This window comes from Taurulus bubalis (genome assembly GCF_910589615.1).
Source record: "Taurulus bubalis genome assembly, chromosome: 14".
In the NCBI taxonomy this organism is placed as follows: domain Eukaryota; kingdom Metazoa; phylum Chordata; class Actinopteri; order Perciformes; family Cottidae; genus Taurulus; species Taurulus bubalis.
In genome coordinates, this window is record NC_136602.1 from 26645698 (window position 1) to 26663589 (window position 17892).

The 17892-nt window shown below is 44.0% G+C and overlaps 2 protein-coding genes across 2 annotated transcripts; both read right to left on the reverse strand.

Moving 5' to 3' along the window:
• Nucleotides 1-1346: 1346 nt before the first annotated feature.
• On the reverse strand, nt 1347-10974 carry sanbr (SANT and BTB domain regulator of CSR; the record flags this gene model as incomplete). The annotated part of the gene is made up of 20 exons (XM_079229689.1): nt 1347-1440; nt 1536-1618; nt 1852-1940; nt 2486-2559; nt 2704-2732; nt 3371-3456; nt 4450-4549; nt 5178-5210; nt 5331-5427; nt 5529-5671; nt 6704-6856; nt 6972-7095; nt 7250-7360; nt 7515-7601; nt 8557-8717; nt 9117-9175; nt 9393-9631; nt 10198-10297; nt 10492-10663; nt 10825-10974. 20 exons carry the CDS (start codon nt 10972-10974, stop codon nt 1404-1406), a joined length of 2127 nt encoding a protein of 708 aa, XP_079085815.1. The 3' UTR covers nt 1347-1403.
• A 2259-nt stretch (nt 10975-13233) lies between these two features.
• pex13 (peroxisomal biogenesis factor 13) lies at nt 13234-17305 on the reverse strand. The gene is made up of 4 exons (XM_079229690.1): nt 17209-17305; nt 15731-16476; nt 14577-14699; nt 13234-14172 (listed from the first exon to the last, which is right to left on the reverse strand). The coding sequence occupies exons 1-4, from the start codon at nt 17280-17282 to the stop codon at nt 13823-13825; spliced, it is 1293 nt and encodes a 430-aa protein (XP_079085816.1). The 5' UTR covers nt 17283-17305; the 3' UTR covers nt 13234-13822.
• Between the last annotated feature and the right edge of the window lie 587 nt (nt 17306-17892).

Here is a 17892-nt window from a genome sequence, read left to right on the forward strand (position 1 = left end):
CACAGGGAGGCATTGAATGTATGCAAGCACTTAGTTTTGTTTGCTGTGGGTCGGGGTCTTCTAGGGTTTTAGGGTCAAAAACCTGAAAAGTTGGCTGCAGATCCTTGTCGAGGACACAACTGCTGTTCCTGGAGTCAGCATCTCTTTCTCCTGGTCATTCCTCGCTCGCTTGATGCTCCCATATCTGAACCCCCTGGGATCATAATTCAGTCCGGCTGTAACCGGACACACGTTACACTTCCTGACCCAGATCCTCAGCCGTTCTCGGCATCTGCTGTCGAGGAGAAGAGGGGACAGCTGGGGTAGCGCAGCCCTCCGCCAACACCCAATAAAAAAAACTCCACACCTCCTCCTGCCCTGTTGGCTGTGGGCGGGCTGGGTTATTAATACTCCTGTGAGTAAGTCTGACAGGAAGAGCCAGGTTAGCACACCCACTGGTCAGCGGCTGACCCTGCTACCTAGTGGCCCTCTGCACAGGACTCTCACCAAACCAACGGGATCTTAGTCATTCAGGGAAGTTGTAAAAGGCCCGCTAAGCTCTTTAAAAACACACACACAGTAAAAGGAGTATAATCAGCATTTGACATTTTTTATTCCACCCTGGTTGAATTCTTCGACATCTAAGTTGGAGCAGGGGTCGGCTTACAGGTTATAGTCAAACTGGAGCAAAGTTGATAGTTGAGAGTCCAGTCACACAGCCCCCTCCCCGAAAAAAAGCCATACACTGCCACCCAGTGGAGCGTAGACAGAAACCCTTCATGTTTTACTGGTCCCTGTGTGTACAGTGCAGCCTCGCTCTAATACAGACGGGAACGACTAGACCTACAGCTCCACCAGACGGCAGCATCCACAGAAGATGCAAATCGAGTGGATGTGGATACGTTGGGGTCGGCGGATTGACTGAAACCATCTGCGTCCTTCCCTGCCTGGCCTTTTGCCATCGCTTTGGAGTTTACTGGATCCAAACCATCCCGACCTTCTAGGATGACGAAGGAAAAGAATAAACTGGCATTTCTCATGTTGTCCTTTTGTAGAAACGACTGAACCCTGAACGCACACGGAGAGCTCGATCAGTGCATTGGTCTACAAGCTGAGCCGTACCCAGGCGTCTTGTTTTTACAGGACTGATCACAGCTGCACAAAGAAGGAGCTAAGTGATGGTGATCAATAACGGATCACCTGAGTGAAGCACAGAGGGAGGGGGGGGAGCGGGGAGAGAGTCCGCAACTGGGGTTATATGAGTGGAGGCCGTGCTTTGAGGGGAAGGGTTGCCAGCGGGAAGCTATTTAGTTGCACTGAGCTCTGGGGAACGGATCTGGACTCTTCCTCGTCTTGGCGAGCTCTCAGTCAGCTTTCATGCCCGTCTCTTAGACGGCTCAGCAGCCTTTTCCCCATCGGGTCCTTTAGGTTGTCCGGATCTGAGCGTAGCGTATTTTAGGTCTACAGAGAAAGAAGAGTTATTGAATGGGACGTGATAATGATGATGATGATGATGATGATGGTGATGGTGATGAGTGTGCGTGCACAAAGAATACCTGGATGTTTTCTCTGAACTCTGTCTGGCTTGAGCGGCACTCTTAAATTGCGCTTCCAGTCTGGAGTAGATACCCCCTGTAGGCTGCAGCAACAGCACACACACACACACACACACACACACACACACACACACACACACACACACACACACACACACACACACACACACACACACACACACACACACACATTTCCCAGAACAAAAACAATCTGACATCAGGCAGCTGCAAAAACTAGGACAGCAGGGCTGACTGACTGCTCAGCACCCAAATCATGAGCACATGATGTGAAAGGAGGCCATGAACAGATGCTCGCCTCTTTCGCGTCCTTTGATTTGCTCGGCTCCTGGTCTCCGAACCTCATCTTCGTCAGGTAGCCGATGATCTCCACCATACGACGCTGGTCTGGTTCAGAGAGTCACCGAGGGATGAAAAACACAGCAGCAAACAACTTGATGTCAACTTAGCGGGATGTATGGAAGCCTACAGGGGACTTTATTAAAATGAGGACGTCATTCCATAATAGCGTACTCATTTTCCACCTGCGTGTGTTATTTCAGTGAAAGTGAAAATAAGGAATGCAAAAACCAGTTTTCATGAACTCCTATGGGCCTACTTTGACCATATTATAGTTTGAAATTAGATTTTCAAAGTCATATCCCTCTGTACGGCGGACAATACTCAAATGTTAATTCAAATTTGAAAATGTAAATGCAATAAAAAAAATATTTAACCAGACTTTATTTTTTTGCGAGCATTCTTTGAGTCACAATTCAAATCAAAAGTTTCGAACAATTTCTAAATGAAAACTCCAAGTAACAATGTTTGTTTCCATTTCAAGTTGGCATTAACATTAAAATAAAGTCTCCTCTTGGCTTCCCTAAAGATGCATTCAAAAGACTCTATGCCTAGAAATACGATTAGTATTAATCGTAACATTCAGTCGTTACCTTCTTCTCTCTGGGCGTCCTGGTTGTATCGCATGGAGCGAGAACTGTCCCACTTATTTTTCTGGACACTCACTCTACAAAACACACCGACCAGCATTATGACGCAAGAAAAAGCCGTTGGGATTAAAACATTTGAGTCAAAGTATAAAAGAATAAACCTCCTCATCTGATACTGTGGATAAGTGTGTAAGGATTCTAAATGACCTCGTGAGACTCACGTGAACGGTGTGTTGTCCCGGGACAGTGTCTGAGGGAAAGGAACCAGATCAACGATGCAGTTTAAACTTATCGACCACTCGGGTGTAAGTATGCACTGAACTGAGTTATTCATACAGTCACGAGCAAATGTACTATGAACACGATTACTTTCAATCTAATGCAACTGCTAAAAAAAATGATTATTATGAAAATGTAAAATGCTGAGTTTAATAAACAGTCTAAAGTGCTTATGGTTGAATTAACATAAATAAACAATAATAATAAATAACAAATAGATGAATAAGCAGTGTGTTTAATCAATGTTTTTGAGTCAAATGTACCAACAAATTCCTCAAAGCTGAGTAATAATAAGCTTTATAATAAGTTTGTATAGCGCTTTAAAGTACTCAAGGCATTTTACATGTTAAAAAAAATGCACAGATAAACAAATTCATAACAACTTCCAATTGGAATACAATTCCATATATGCATCAAAATTACATTACATGAAATGAAAGTTATGACACCCAAAGCTATGCTTCAGACATTTCCAGCTGCTACAGTACAACATGCACCCTGCTGCAGCTTCACCATGCATTGTACCAGAAGCCCAAAACAAAAGTATGTTTAATGTTGATGATGCAGTATTTTACTCCACTGAGGAAAGGAATGAAGTCACCGACTCACTTTCTCTGCTTTGTCTCTGCGCTGGAAGTTTGGAGAGGACATTTGTTTTTTCAGAGGTCTGTGGGCCTTCTTGGCCTTCTTAGCAGCTGGAAACAGAAAAACACACCAAGAGAAAACATGATGGATATAATGTGACGGCACACGGCGCCATCTGCTGGCCAAACAAGGAAACAGTTTCATTTCCCATCCCTGTGAGAAAGAGCTGAAAGTAACAACAGTGAAGTGATCAGAATAGACGTGATGGACACAAGTGCGATGAGGCGCTAAATATAGAGAAAGGGTTCATTGTGTCCTCATTTTACTTTCATCATTTAAAGCTGACTCAGCATTAGAGGAACTCAAATTCTCTGAAAAACGTCATGAAAAACTGTTCATCGTGACGTCAGGGCGATAAGTCACAGGAAATGAAGATCTGAGTGATGACAAATGTTGTGATTTATCAATAATCATCTATTATAAGCGAGAATACACAAGGAGAGTAGACGATTATGAAAAAGAAACACTTCGTCGACTCATCCATGTGCCACTGTTACGATACTCGAACATGAAGTCTGTTATAAGAACTTAAACAACTCCTTGATTCATAAATCAAGTTATGTTGCTTTTACAAATCAACACTGAACGGTGGTACGGAATGTAAACCGTACTTTGGTGTTTCAGTTTGACTTCTCTACTTAAGATTTCATTCAACTTATTCTTTTTACAAAGATGTACCTAAACACTGGCAACGAGGAAGCTCTTGGGTCGACAATAAAGAGAATACATATGAAACAAAATTGGAATCAAAACCTCTAAACTAAAAAGAAATGTGGTTTAAATTGACATCAAACACGAACACTAAGCTTGATATTGATCGATATTAAACATAAGCAAAAGCTACGAGCAGCAGCCCTGCAGGTGAGACTCAACTCCTCATGGCAAACACCACACACACACACACACACACACACACACACACACACACACACACACACACACACACACACACACACACACACACAAAATTAAAATAAATGTATTAAATTGAATAGCTTTAATAGTTTTAGTTTGAATAGTTATGTCGAACAAAGCTTCCCCACCTTGTTTCCTGGACAGCTCCTCTTCGTCCCCCACCTCATCCTCGGTGACCTCTGACCCCGTGGTGTACTCCTCATCCTCTGACAGGAGCGTCTGCTGCCTCTGGACGGGTGAAGGTCACACATCTAGACGTTACCACTCAGCTGCTCGATGACACCGACTTTAACTGCCATCAATATTATTCATGTCATTATTTAATAAGCTTGTTTACATATTATTATTATTACTTGTTTCATGAATATTGATTAATTGGATTTAGACTTGATAGGAAATATCTTTACGTCCGATACGTCGTGACAAGCTCCTAAAGAAGACACGAGTAACGGTAGAGGTTTCTGTGCTCCGCTCAAAGACTGAAGTTTAAAGTGACAACAAAGTGTTGTTTTTGATGATTATTGTTTTCCAAGTGGACTCACTTCCCTCTCGGCTGTGTGTACGTTATGGATGTTAATGTTTCATCGTGCATATTTACGTGCAAACTGTTTTTGTGTTATTTTGTGCATGTTGAAATGTATTTGAACAGTTTAATGGTAGAATGATGACGGTGGTGTTGACTGAGGTGCACGAAAGACGAATAAATCCATCAGTCACAGAAGAACTAAGGTGTTGTGTATTTCCTGGAGGGAGTGATACCGACTTTATCGTCTCCACACCTGACTATCGAGCAGAAGACCATGAAGGCGGCTGGCTGAACTAAATGTGATGAAGGGAATGAAGGGGAAGCTCCTACCAGTTGCAGACTCCAGTTTTTCAAAAGGGAAAACTGGTTGAAAAGAAAAAGAAAGAAGTCAGAACCAGAAAAATGTACACGCTGGTGGAAGATAAGTACGAGACGGAGAGAAACGCTGAGAGTCAGAGAGAGAGAGAGAGAGAGAGGACTCACAGTGCTGCCGTCTCCTCTCAGGGGTCCCAGCAGTGTTGGCTCCAAGAGGACCTCGCAGTCCTGAACCTTTTCTGCACTGGATGGACTCTCCTCCGCACTGACACACATAAGACAAAAGATTTTTCATCAGAACCTTTAATAATGAGTAGCCCTGCAAACACACACACACACACACACACACACACTGACGGTGCTCACCCCTCTGCAGGCGGTGTGTGTGACAAACACACTGCGTCTCTGTGCAGCAGCAGGTCATTGAGGACTCTGGTCTGGGCCGAGGTCGCCTCGTCACAGGTCTCGTCATCGGGGACGTTCACTATGTGGTCGCGCATCTTACAGCCCTCAGCACACAAACACATTTATACTTTATTGTTGGTGGAAGTGAGGCGCTGGCCAAAGACTTCAAAACCACTACCCACAAACCAATGGGTGACGACTGCCTCCACTTCTTACATACAGACTATTACAAATATTTGTGCCTTTGGCTCGTCGTCAGACAGCTTTTTCTGATGGGGAACGGTTCGTTTCTTTGTGTTATTGTGTGACTTTTGGGCTTTAAAGGGTGAGATCGGATTCACCAAAGTCACAGTAGCTGATATTCATTCTTTTAGGAGTCTAAAATATGTTTGGCTGCTGTCAAAGCAGTACAATCATTTGTAACTGTTGTGGGCCGCTATCTACTGTAGGTATTACACCGATTATGGATAAATACCCCACTTCAAAATATCTGAACTTTCCCTTTAACTGCATCAGGATGTCCTGAAGCTTTGACACGTGACTTGATGTGTGTACGCACAGCAGATTTAACATCGGGGTCGGTGAGAGGACATTAAAGACGTTGAATGAACTCACTCCGAGTTAGAATACCTTTCCTTTTTCCGTTGTCCTCTCTTTGTTTTTACACTCTCTTTGTCTTGGGGAAACTGTAGTAAAAAAAAGCTAACAAATATTTCTATTCTGTGGTAAACATAAAAAATACACCATCTCTGAGAAATCACTATGAAAGAGCATGTGATCCCATGATGCACTATTGTAGTAGCGGTTACACAAGTCCACCTCTTTGTGCAGCCGTTTCTCGCTCGCTGACCTCTGCGTCATCTGTGAGCTGCATTATTCACAACAGGGGTCGTCCCAGCATGCAGTGGGACTTTAAAAGTGCACATAGTGGTTACATTCAGCATTGACACGGGCAGCATCTCCTTCATCCAGCTGCTTTACTGACCAAACTCAAGATTACACGAAAGCATGCATTTCGTTTATGTAATAGCTAAATATTAATAAGTTAACGTTGAACTAACTGGATTCCTTTCTTCTTCTTTTTTTATGGAATATCAGTACGCACATAGTGTGTGTTTGTGTGTGAGTGTCCATACCTTGGGCATACCGGACGGGTCAAAGCGGAGAACCCTCTGGTTGCAGCAGGGGTAAATCCCTGCCCCGTGCCAGCCTTTCTCAGTGCCCAAGCCAGAGTACAGCACACTCTCTGGGTGGTACTTGCAATGGGTCAGCTCTGCACACACAAACACCTACACACACACACACACACACACACACACACACACACACACACATACACACCTAGTCAACAAGTGTTCAAGTTAACTACACACAAAACCTTGCATGCCAAAGACAAACAGCCACCTGCTGGCATCGGGAGCAGGTCAGGTAGTTGATGGTGCCCCAGATTCTCCAGTAGACCAGGACCCAGGACTTGAGCTCCTCATACAGGCCGGGGATGTATTCGTGCACATCCCAGCTCTTCTGTCTGCAAACATGCACACACACGGTTTACACAGACTGTGATCAAAACCGCTTTAAAAAAGGAAAACGGGACACGGTTCTGTTGTCCACGCATTGATGCAGACAGCTGAGCTATGAGCACGTGCATCCTGTCCATGCACAGGACACTGCTGGTATACTTAGTGTGCGAATAGACGATCTCTCCGCGAGCGTCGATGTTGATTTTCCCTGGAACGCAAGAAATCTTCCTCTCCGTGTCTTTGGTCAGCAGCTTGAGGCACAGACCACACCTGGGATTAAACGCACAAAGAGTGAGGCCGACACCAAGTCGGGTATCCAGACCAGAGTAAAAAATAAAGCGCGGCTGATGCTTATGAAAAAGATAGCTGGTAATTAAGGCTGTTGCTCAGCAGTGAAGCTCAGAGACTCGCTGCTGCCGCTCACCTGTAGAGAGTCGAGGCGTTTCCCGCTGAATCTCGGCCCTGGTAGTTGGGATCGAAGAGACGCTCAATTTTCTTCTGAAACAATTTGCTTTGAGAAGGGAAATACAATTTCCAGAGTGATTTTATGTTTTAAAAAATAGCAGTGTCTTTCATGAAAATGAGCGACTGAATGTGTGAGGATGACTTATTATAATAGACTTCTCTCCTCACATCACATTCATCTAGGAAGCATTGATTACTTGTCATACAAACCCAACAGGGCTCAACAACAAGGACAAAAGTAGATCCAGCAACAGATTTTCTTTTCGATCAGGCAAATGGTAAAAAAAAGAATGACCCTGAAATCAATATACGTTCCTCTTACCTGTAGTGGTATTCATCAATCTCGATTGTTTTGATGGCAGTTGTCTAGTTTTGGAGCTATCGTCTGTCGAGATGTCTGCCTTCTCTCCAATATAATTGCACTGTATGGATATGGGTTTTATATGGGAACTCTTTTCTTACAACCATAGATCAATATTGGTCATGATTTCTGCGCTGAGCTTTTCTGGCGCTTTGAGCACCACAAGCCGCCTGCCGCCTAGTCCCATTATATTGGAGAGAAGTGGACATCTCAACATCTCAACAGCCGATATTTCCAGCACTCGGCAACGTACACCTAAACAATCTACATTGATAAACAGCATTACATGTAAGAAGAAAATGATGTGTGTTTGATTTTGGGTTAAGCTGTCCATTTAAACACATCTCTCTTTTTTTTCCAGAGATGATGATGGATGTAGCTAAGGAGCCGCCGCAATTCCTTCTCATCTCTATTGAGAGTTGCACATGCGCAGCACCTATCGGGCACTTGCTAAAATATGGCAGATATTGGGTCGCTTTGGGGCAAAACTCCAGATTAATTTATGTAAATAAAGATTAAACATGACCTTGATCTTAGTTGTTTCTTTGATAACTGCTAATAAATAAAGAGGAAAGTAGATTTCTGATCCACTTGCCCGATTCAACAGGAACACTCAACATTCCGCATTCCGCCCCGTTACCTCTTGAACTTGTCTTTTTTGTCCCGGATGTCGTCGGCCTCGTTGTGGCTGAAGAGCTCGGCGATGCGCGTTGCCAAGTTGCTGTTGATGCAGTTCATGTTGCAGGGTGTGGCCACGATGGCGCTCATGTGTTTGTGGCAGTACTGGATGCACTCCTCCACCTGAACGTGGACAAACACAAACCGCTCTTAAAAGACGCTTCACGGCAACGGGAAACTTAATGTTCAATGATCCTACAAAAATGCTACTGAAACACGACTGTAGAATTGCTACTGTGATGTTAGCTCTGCTTACAGGGCAGTGGTCTAAATAACCCTTGGGGGCAAAAGAGCGTCTCTTGACGTCCATGCAACATCAACCTAACAGAGCTCTATGTTTGGGGCCTCTGGTTTTTCCTGGACTGGGATACATAACCAAGTGTCAGTTGTAAAATGTAAAGACATCTTCAAGCTGCTGGTGAATATTATTACGAATATGTTGTTGCCAGGCAATACATACATTTTATTTTTATTCTTTTTAATATGAAAAACAAAAGGCCCGAAGTACGTCACAACACTTACTAACGTGTCCATCTTCAAGAACTCGGAGGAGATCAGGATTGAGATCACATTGCTGGGCTCTGTAACCGACAAACACCACGTGACCAACCAAGCGAAACCCCACAACAGACACACAACACAGAACACACAGCCAGTGGCCCGCCGAACACACACCTCGTTTAGTGACCAGTAAGTCAAGCGCCGTCCGAGGGTTTAAACAAACAGGTATGTGACGGCTCAAGCACTGGGTAAGAATGTGATATTTGCTGTTGCTTTATAGTTTGTCCGGGGATTTACCGAGGCGGGGTTTGTCTTTGTTCCCCTCCCCCGCGGAGTTCCTCCTGACGTAGTTCATGAGCCAGTCGAAGATCTGCACGTCACAGTGGACGGAGATGTCCACCTCCTCCCACCTCTGGGGGTCCACAGACAAGTACTCGGCGAAATAACGCATCTCTTTGACCAGGAGGTCTCTGGGACAAGTGAAGTCCTGCTTCAGGTTCTTAGTCTCGTCGCACACATGGATGACCATGTTGGGACTGTGAGGAGAGAGTTCAAATCCACCATTTAAAAAGATGTACCTAAACTTGTGAACAACACAGATCTTCAAACGTTCTACAGGGTGTAAGTGATTCCTACTGAAAAGGCTTTTTATACACAAGGCAGAGTATTATTTAATCAGTGGCGGCCGTCAGGGCCTGCTAAGCCTTCTCTGCTGGCTAAACAGAATCACAAAGTTATAGCTATTTTATAATTGTTTTTTTGCAGCTGATCCACTGAATGCGCAGGTAGAAAATCCACGCCCTGCCACTGCATTTAATGGTGCTATATACAAGAGTGGGAGCATTTCTATTGCTTTCTAAAGTCTCTCAACATCAGGGCTCTCAAGTTTTTAAGACAGGTAAGAGTGACATATCCTCCTCCTCCTCACACACAGAGCAGGGTTGACTTCATACTCCACTATATCTGAACATAGTTAATAGTTGTCTGCTGCTATATTACTGCTCTTAATCCTGTATATTGCACCTTTAAAGATTGAGCGTTTTTTGTTAACGTGGGTTTAAAGACGTCTTTGTAAAGACTGAGGTGAGCGCTCAATACTTACTCTCGTGGCTTCTGAGGTTTGTCATCCTGCTCTGCTGCTGAGACTCTTCTCTCCTTCTTCTCCACAGCACCACCCCTCCCTGTGGGCGACGATTTGGAGCCTGCTGACACCAGCAGAAAAATAAAATGTAAATATACTCTGAATACAGCTTTAGTAGTCTGTGTCTTCTACTGGTCTGAGAACATTTCTCTTGACAAAGGTAGCTGTGCCTGAACTGTTTTATCCATAGAATGCAATTAAATACCTGTTTCACAATCGTATCATCCAATGTATAATGGAAGAATGTTATCTGACCTGTGACCTTGCCGCTGCTCGGGCTGCCTCCTGTCTCCACCACCTCCCCAGCATCCAGCAGCGTGGTCAGGCCGTCCGAAGGCGAGCTGCTCCCTTCTGTCAGGGCGTTACATTGGTTGTCCACAGGGGGAAAACCCCCGGCGCTCTTCAGCTCCTCAAATCGACGGGCACACTGTGAGATCACATCAGTGCCACAGTATTAATTCTCATCAGCAAGCCGGGCCTCATGTCTCTAAACCACTGGAATGATTGATGGATGGGATCATTGGACAGATGGAGGGGCGGATGGATGGAAGGATGGAAGCACTCATAGTTACCCAGCGCTCCAGTTACCTCCTTGGGAGTGAATCCTGGAACTAGCCTGGCTACGTTGTCCCAGTTTATGGGCTGGGGCACTCCCCACAGAGAGCCCAGCACCATGTCCAGAACCAGGACGTTGTTGTCATAGGGAAAGTTGTTGTTGTCCGAGCAGAAGCGGCTCATTTTCTACAGAGAGGCGGGAAAACAAAGGTAGTAAGTAAGGAATGAACGGCTACATCTGCCTGGTCGTTGCATCCAAATCAGAGCTATTTTATTGCTGGTCGATGAACAGAAAATAAATTGCCAACTGTTTAAACAATCGCTTAAGTCTCATTTACGCTGTTTTATGACATTTTGATGGGTATCTTTTTTTAAATTGCATTACTAATTTATAGCCCGAGCAATGAGATAATAATGATCCACATCAGCAATGCAAATAATAGGTAGTGGCAGTCCTAATCCAAAGCATGAAGGATTTTGTTCTCTCAAGTGAAATGTGGTACAACAGCAATACGCAGCCACACACATTGTATTACATTATCATATGTGAGGTTTTGCATCAATACTGAATAACGTATACGTCTAGTCACAACTGAGAATATAGCAAGTAGATGATAATCATCACTCAGTAGCCACTTTATTTATTTTTATAAAGGTCAGCCATATTTCTATACTGACATAACCCTTTTGTTTGGTGACTGGTGGTTGTGTAATGCCTGATTTACTCGACATTTAAATCAATATTATTATTTCTTTATTTGCATCATTGAATATAGTGCAGGTCATAACTTCCTGAAGGGTCTGCAGAGCTTTACTCTGTTTTCATTTTAAGCAACAGCCAAAGGTCGAGGATTTAAGCATCTGGCATACATTTGTTGATACGATATGAATCCATGGCAAGTTACACAACAGAGAAACTTAATAGTGACGCCAGCGCAGGCCCCTCTGTCCTCCTCCTCCTCCTCTTCCTCCTGCTGCATCAACATCAGATGCGTTCATGGTCAAATTATATCTACAGCTTGTATACACGTAGGTTGATTGAAATCACAAGAAGGATAAGATGTTGTTGACATACTTATCTGGTATCGGAGATGTTCCTCCCCGTCGTCTCGTACAGTAAACTAAACTGGTGGCCGTTTATGTCATGGTGTACGGGTGGTGCTGATGCTGCGGGTTGACTCCTACCGGCTACTGTAGCTAATGCTGGCCAGCTAACTTTGAGGGACAGGATGTGGTGCCTTCAGGTATTCCTCGTAAAGTCATAATTGTCAACTCCATACCATTAACGACCAATAAAATCACCAAAGCCTCGCGATGCAGTCAGCGGCATTGTACTGCAGTTGTTGGTGGGTGCTGCTGTTTTTCTTCCAAATAATTGTACAATATAAAACCTCCAGAAACAATTTTGCTCACGTTTTGTCGTCGAAGTGTGAAAGTCTTGCCAAGTCTTCGAAGTTAAGTAACGGATAATTCTGAGAGATATTTTAGAACAAAAGTGGACCATGAGTTGTGAAGCTTGAGTTAAAGTAACGTTGCTATATCCAAGGTCAAATATTCTCCCATTAGCACAGCCGCACTCATAACTACAGTTCTTTTGGAATAGTCCGCGAAGGCACCATTAGCTTCAATCAGCTAGGTTAGCTAGCATATGAGGTAGCAAAGAGCCGATAACTAAGTGGCTACTTATCACAGTCGTTAGTAAATGTTTAGTCCAGGTAGCTCGGAGACATTTGCATGTCCTGTCGGGATGCAAACTCAGCGGTGAAGCCCTCAACTAAAACACGCTAGAGGAATAAACGCTGTTTGCGTAACGTGAGTTCTGTCAGTATCTGCGGACCCGTTGTCGCACTGCAGCAGGTTACGCGTCCTGTTGCCTAGAGACAGCTGCCGTAAAACCAGCGCTTCTGCCATCAGTCCCCGGACTTACTATGAAAAAATAATTAAATACTAACTATTATATCAATATCATAAAACCTAAAACTAAGCAAAATAACCTATCTTGGTCTTATGGGTGGATCTTAACTTTGAGATGTTATTTATGTGAAAGGTGACGCTTTTGCCAATTAAACTTACTTTATATTCAAACTGTACGTCTTAGGATCCTCTTCTCTCTCCTTCTGGGTGAATTCATGTCTCTTCAATGCACATTACTAACTCCTTCTGTTTACATGGATCTTGGTCCTGCCTGACACCTCCTACTATTATCATTATTATCATTAGTTGCATTGATGTTAGTATTGCCAATACCATTACTGCTTCTAATATCATTATTATTCTATTACATCCACTGTTGCTGCTATTTTACATAGTTGTAACCGTTTCATCGTGCCTAATACTAATAGGTTGTAAAGGTACATATTTTATTTGCAATTCTGGACTATACAAAATCAACTTAATTGAATTACACGAAAAGCAGAAGCATGATTTTTTTAAATATTTATTTTCAAAATAATTATATTAAATATTTACAAAATTACAATCTGTGACTAACAGCTGAACATGTGCAAAGTGAGCAATTGAGAATCCAATCCCATTCGCCACACAAAGAAAACAACGCCGAAGACAAGTGAGGGCAAGACTTAATTCATCATGAAACTTTGTCCTCACAGTCAGTAAACAGATGATGTAGCAGTGAGTCTCACTTAAACATTGAGCTAATTATTGTTATTGAACAATATCAAGATATTACATCTTAAACCAGGCATGATGATGTTAAGAACGGCAGTGTACCGTATTTAGAGAACAAACTAAACTTCTTTCTTGTACAAGAAATGGAAGGATAACCTCCTAATTTGAGACACATTGATTCTAAACGAAACAGGGAACCTGTGCATGGAAACCCTTGTTGACCGTTAACCTTATCACAAGGTCCTACTTCTTAATGGAGGTCTAGGATTTTCCCTCGAATATCCACTGTCAACTGATAATGAGTCAAGCTTTGGAGTTAAACGCTGCAAACGAATACTGACTGAGCCAACCAATGTTGTGAACACATTACTTGCATACAGAGAAAGGGACGCACACACAGACATCACAGGTCAGTCTTCTCTGGGATGATCAGCACCGTGCTGGAGGGCCCACTGGAGCCGGGGGGGGAGCCCGGACTAAAGGGGGCTGGCGTTTCTCTGTACGCCGACTCCAGCAGCACCTCCGTGGAGACCGAGGCGGAGGCTGGACCGAGGCCCGGGATGAAGCCTTGGGCGGGGCTGGCCTGTGGGTGTGCTGCAGCGTTCCCTTGCTGGCCCTCAGCGAGCCTCTCCATCTCCGCGTGCTTTAGGCCCCTCCTCTTGCCCAGGACCTTGATGTAGTTGGCGGGGACGAGTCCCGCGGCCTGGCCGTCCACACTGGCCAGCAGCCAGCCGCGCACCTTGGGCTGGTGCTCTGAACACGGGGGGAGAATCAAAGGTCACGATCTGAGCTCATTAAGATGGGGTAAACAACAACTATCTCAGTTCTTTTTTTCCCAATTATTAACACTTTGTTTGTTCCTCAAAAGACAAACTTTTACAGGCTTTTTGACTCATGTCGTTGCACTTATAATACCACATGGACAGGAAATCAAGAGCTGGAACCCACCTCTTCCTGACAAGGAAAATATCCTCTATGACTGTATACGTTCATTTAAATGTCCTAACATTGATATAAATCTTGATTAATACTTCAACTCAAAAAGGTGGTTGTGGATCAAAAAAAGAACCAGATGAGGAAGCAAATCAAGCAACTTCATGACATTAAAATCCAGTTTTGCCACTGAACACTCCAGCAGTCGCTAAAAGAGCGCTCACCTTTGGGGGCGAGGTTGAGCATGTCTCCGGCCCGCACAGAGATCTCCCCCTCGGACGCGGCTAAGAAGTCATACTCGGCTCGGGCCACCACGTGGTCATCCTCTCCGCTGGCCCAGTTAGTGGCTGGATAAAGAAATGCAAAACGCAGTCACTTGTTAGAAGAAGAGTAAAAGTAGTGACCTTCATCAGAGTTTCAGAGAGATCAGTGAAGTCGTACTGACACCATCTAGAGCAGTGGGTCGCAGCTGCTCGGCACTGAGACATGAGACGTTGCAAGTTTTCATTCCAGGTCCTTTGTAAAGCCAACAGTCGGAAATGAAGCTCCCCCACTCACCCTATCTGTCAGTGACCTTTGCAACCAGCCATTCAAATGTTGTCTTCCACCTCTGAACTGTATGTAGAACACTGAGCCAGCAGTACCACGCAGTAGAAATATGGGATCTTTCATGTGACCTTAATCCATGACTACTAACTTTTTATCAAATAATAATTCTTCATAGAAGGAAAATCTGCCGTGGTGGCAGGTTGACCTGAAACTTAACCTGCATCCTTTAAAAAAAAGAAAAAGAAAAAGTTTGCTCTTTTGTTATTACCAGTGTTGTTGTTGCTGATTTATTGTTTCTTATAGTTTGCTTGTTTTTGTTAAATCTTTGACTCGTTGATGTTATTGTAATTTGTAGCGTTATTGTTGATTAACTGTTGGTTTCTTGTAGTTTGCTTGTTTGGATGTATTTATTTTCCTTCAATCTTTGACTTGTCAATCATTGTTGTTAGTCATTAATAGTGTTATTGTTGCTGATTTACTGTTACTTGTAGCTTGCATCTTTTTGGCTTTGGATTTTCATTACATATTCGTTTTCACATTGTGATGTAGTGTTTTAGTCCGCAACCCGGGAAGAGGAGTTTCTACCTTGGTAGTAACTAATTGGAATTCCGGGTAAATAAAATAAATACACACACATTTACTCCAGCAGGCTAATTTCAACCCCTGCCAAAGGTAATTGGTATTTGCTGAAAAGAACATTGGCAATAGCTTCGGCCTTGATGGCACTAGGTGAAAGCTGCTGATCTAAAGGGCAGCGAGCCCCAAGAAAAAAGGGGGACGACTCCTGAACTTAAACAAATCTGTGTAAAATCTTGAACGTTAGTCTCACCTTTCTCTTCAGAGACCGGGCCTGAGCTCAGCAGTTTCCAGATGAGGTATGGTCCTCCCAAGACTACGGCAAAAAACAGAAAGATTGGCCAGGACTTCACGGGCTGATCCTCCATCCCTGTCCTATCCCCGCCGGACACGCTTGTCGCCAGGGCATCACTGGCACTGTCGGCCCACAAGTCGTCGACCTCGGTGTCCGACCTTCGCCCCAGGAGCCTCTGTAACCGTCGGTAGAGGTAGCGCAAGGTGCGTACCAGAGCAAAGGCCGACAAAACCCTGGTGAGGTGTGAACGCAGCCGTGTAAGGTGGTTGGCCACATCCAGCACGGCACGGAAACTGTTATATACCGCTGAGAAGGTGGAATCCAGCATCATGCTGACTGAGGCGAAGGCCTGGACGATGCTCTCGATGGACTGGAAGGCGCCGCGACTGCTCTCCTCCGCCTGCTGCACGAAGAGGCTGGGGGCAACTTCTTCCACTTGGGAGAGGCGGCCGTACCCGCCCGGGACGTGGCCGTAGCCGCCACCGTAGCCACCGCCGATACCGTAGCCGCTGCCTCCGCCGCCGTAGGGGCTGTAGCCCCCATACATGGAGCTCCCATAGGGGCTGTAGGAGGAGTTGAAAGAGCTGTAGGACGGACGGTAAGTCTGCTGGGCGGGACGGGGGGGAACCTGGGGCACCATCCGGGTCAGGACAGGAGCGCCTGCATGGTGGGAGGGGCCTGCAGCTGGTCCAAAGTTTGCAGATCTGTTTGGTGGTGTAAGGTCAAGACAAGAAGACATAGTTACAAAACAGCTGTACTTATTTTTAATGTTTTTTTTTGTATACAGAAGAGCATGGAAAACATGTAAATTAGCTGATCTAAAACTACAGAAGGCATTAGGTTAATGATTCTGTGTGATTACATGTGCTTTGAACTACCTAGAAAAAGAGACTAACGTAACGTGAGATTAACATCAACGCAGACATGTAAGAAAGACTATTCTAGTAGTGAGGAGTCATCCAAAAAAATTGCAAAGTTTTAAGTTATTGTTTCGTGGGACGTTTACGTGCATCGTGACGTTATTCTACATGGCTTAAATCGAGAGAGCAAATGTCATGTATGTATGTAAAATGTATGTAATATGCCGACGCAATAAAGTTTAGTTTAATGTAACCTGAGCCTGTTCCGTGCTCCAGAAGAAGGCACATGACAGGGCCTCGTTGGAGCTAGTTAGCTAACTTTAGACGGTCAGCTAGTAGTGCAGCCGTTGCTTTGTTTAGTTAAATGTCAACTGTCGGTAAAATAGTGTGACAATGGAAATGATTTTAAAGGTCGTTTAGCACCACTGTTTTGGCTGAGTTCACGCTTGTGCGGCCACCTCGGCGTAAGCTAGCTAACGCAGAAGCAACAGCGAACCAGCTAGCTTACCGTCAGTAGACACACACACGGATCTCACGATACCGAGCTAGCTGACACGGCTATGATAGCTCGTATACCTGTAATTTATAGGCGCACTCATTGCTCCTGGAATCCGCCTTTCCCATGGCTTTTGTGGAGGCTGTGGATCCATCGCTACACGCAGCGTTATATCCACAAAAGTTGACCAGTAAGGCCAACTCTCTTCCGGATGCGGAATATCGCTTTCCGGACCCTGTCCCAGCTTCTCCAGTTGCGTTCCCGGTCCGCTCGTAATTTCCTATTTTTATTATTTTTTAATAACAATACTACTACTACTACTACTACTACTAATAATAATAATAATAATAATAATAATAATAATAATAATAATAATAATAATAATAATAGTAATAATAATAATAATATAGGCTGATGGATTTATAAATAAACCAATATAATACGAATCGGAGTAGCAAGCGGATCAAAAGGCAAAATATTCTTTTTAACAGATATTATTTCCTGCACCTTCTACCATCTACGGATTATATTATGTTGTATATTATATTATATAGTTGTGACATTGCAACCTTATGAAAATCCTATTGACTCGTTTAAAGGAATGTGAATACGGGCTGTGTGTTTTTGGTACTTTCACACTATCTATAGCACACTTATCCTGCTTTGTAATAAAACAAAACATGAAAATCGCACCTTTGTGGGACCTTCAATAAAAATGAAACATAACGTGTTTATGAGCCTCGTGATGTAAAGACCCTTCCAAT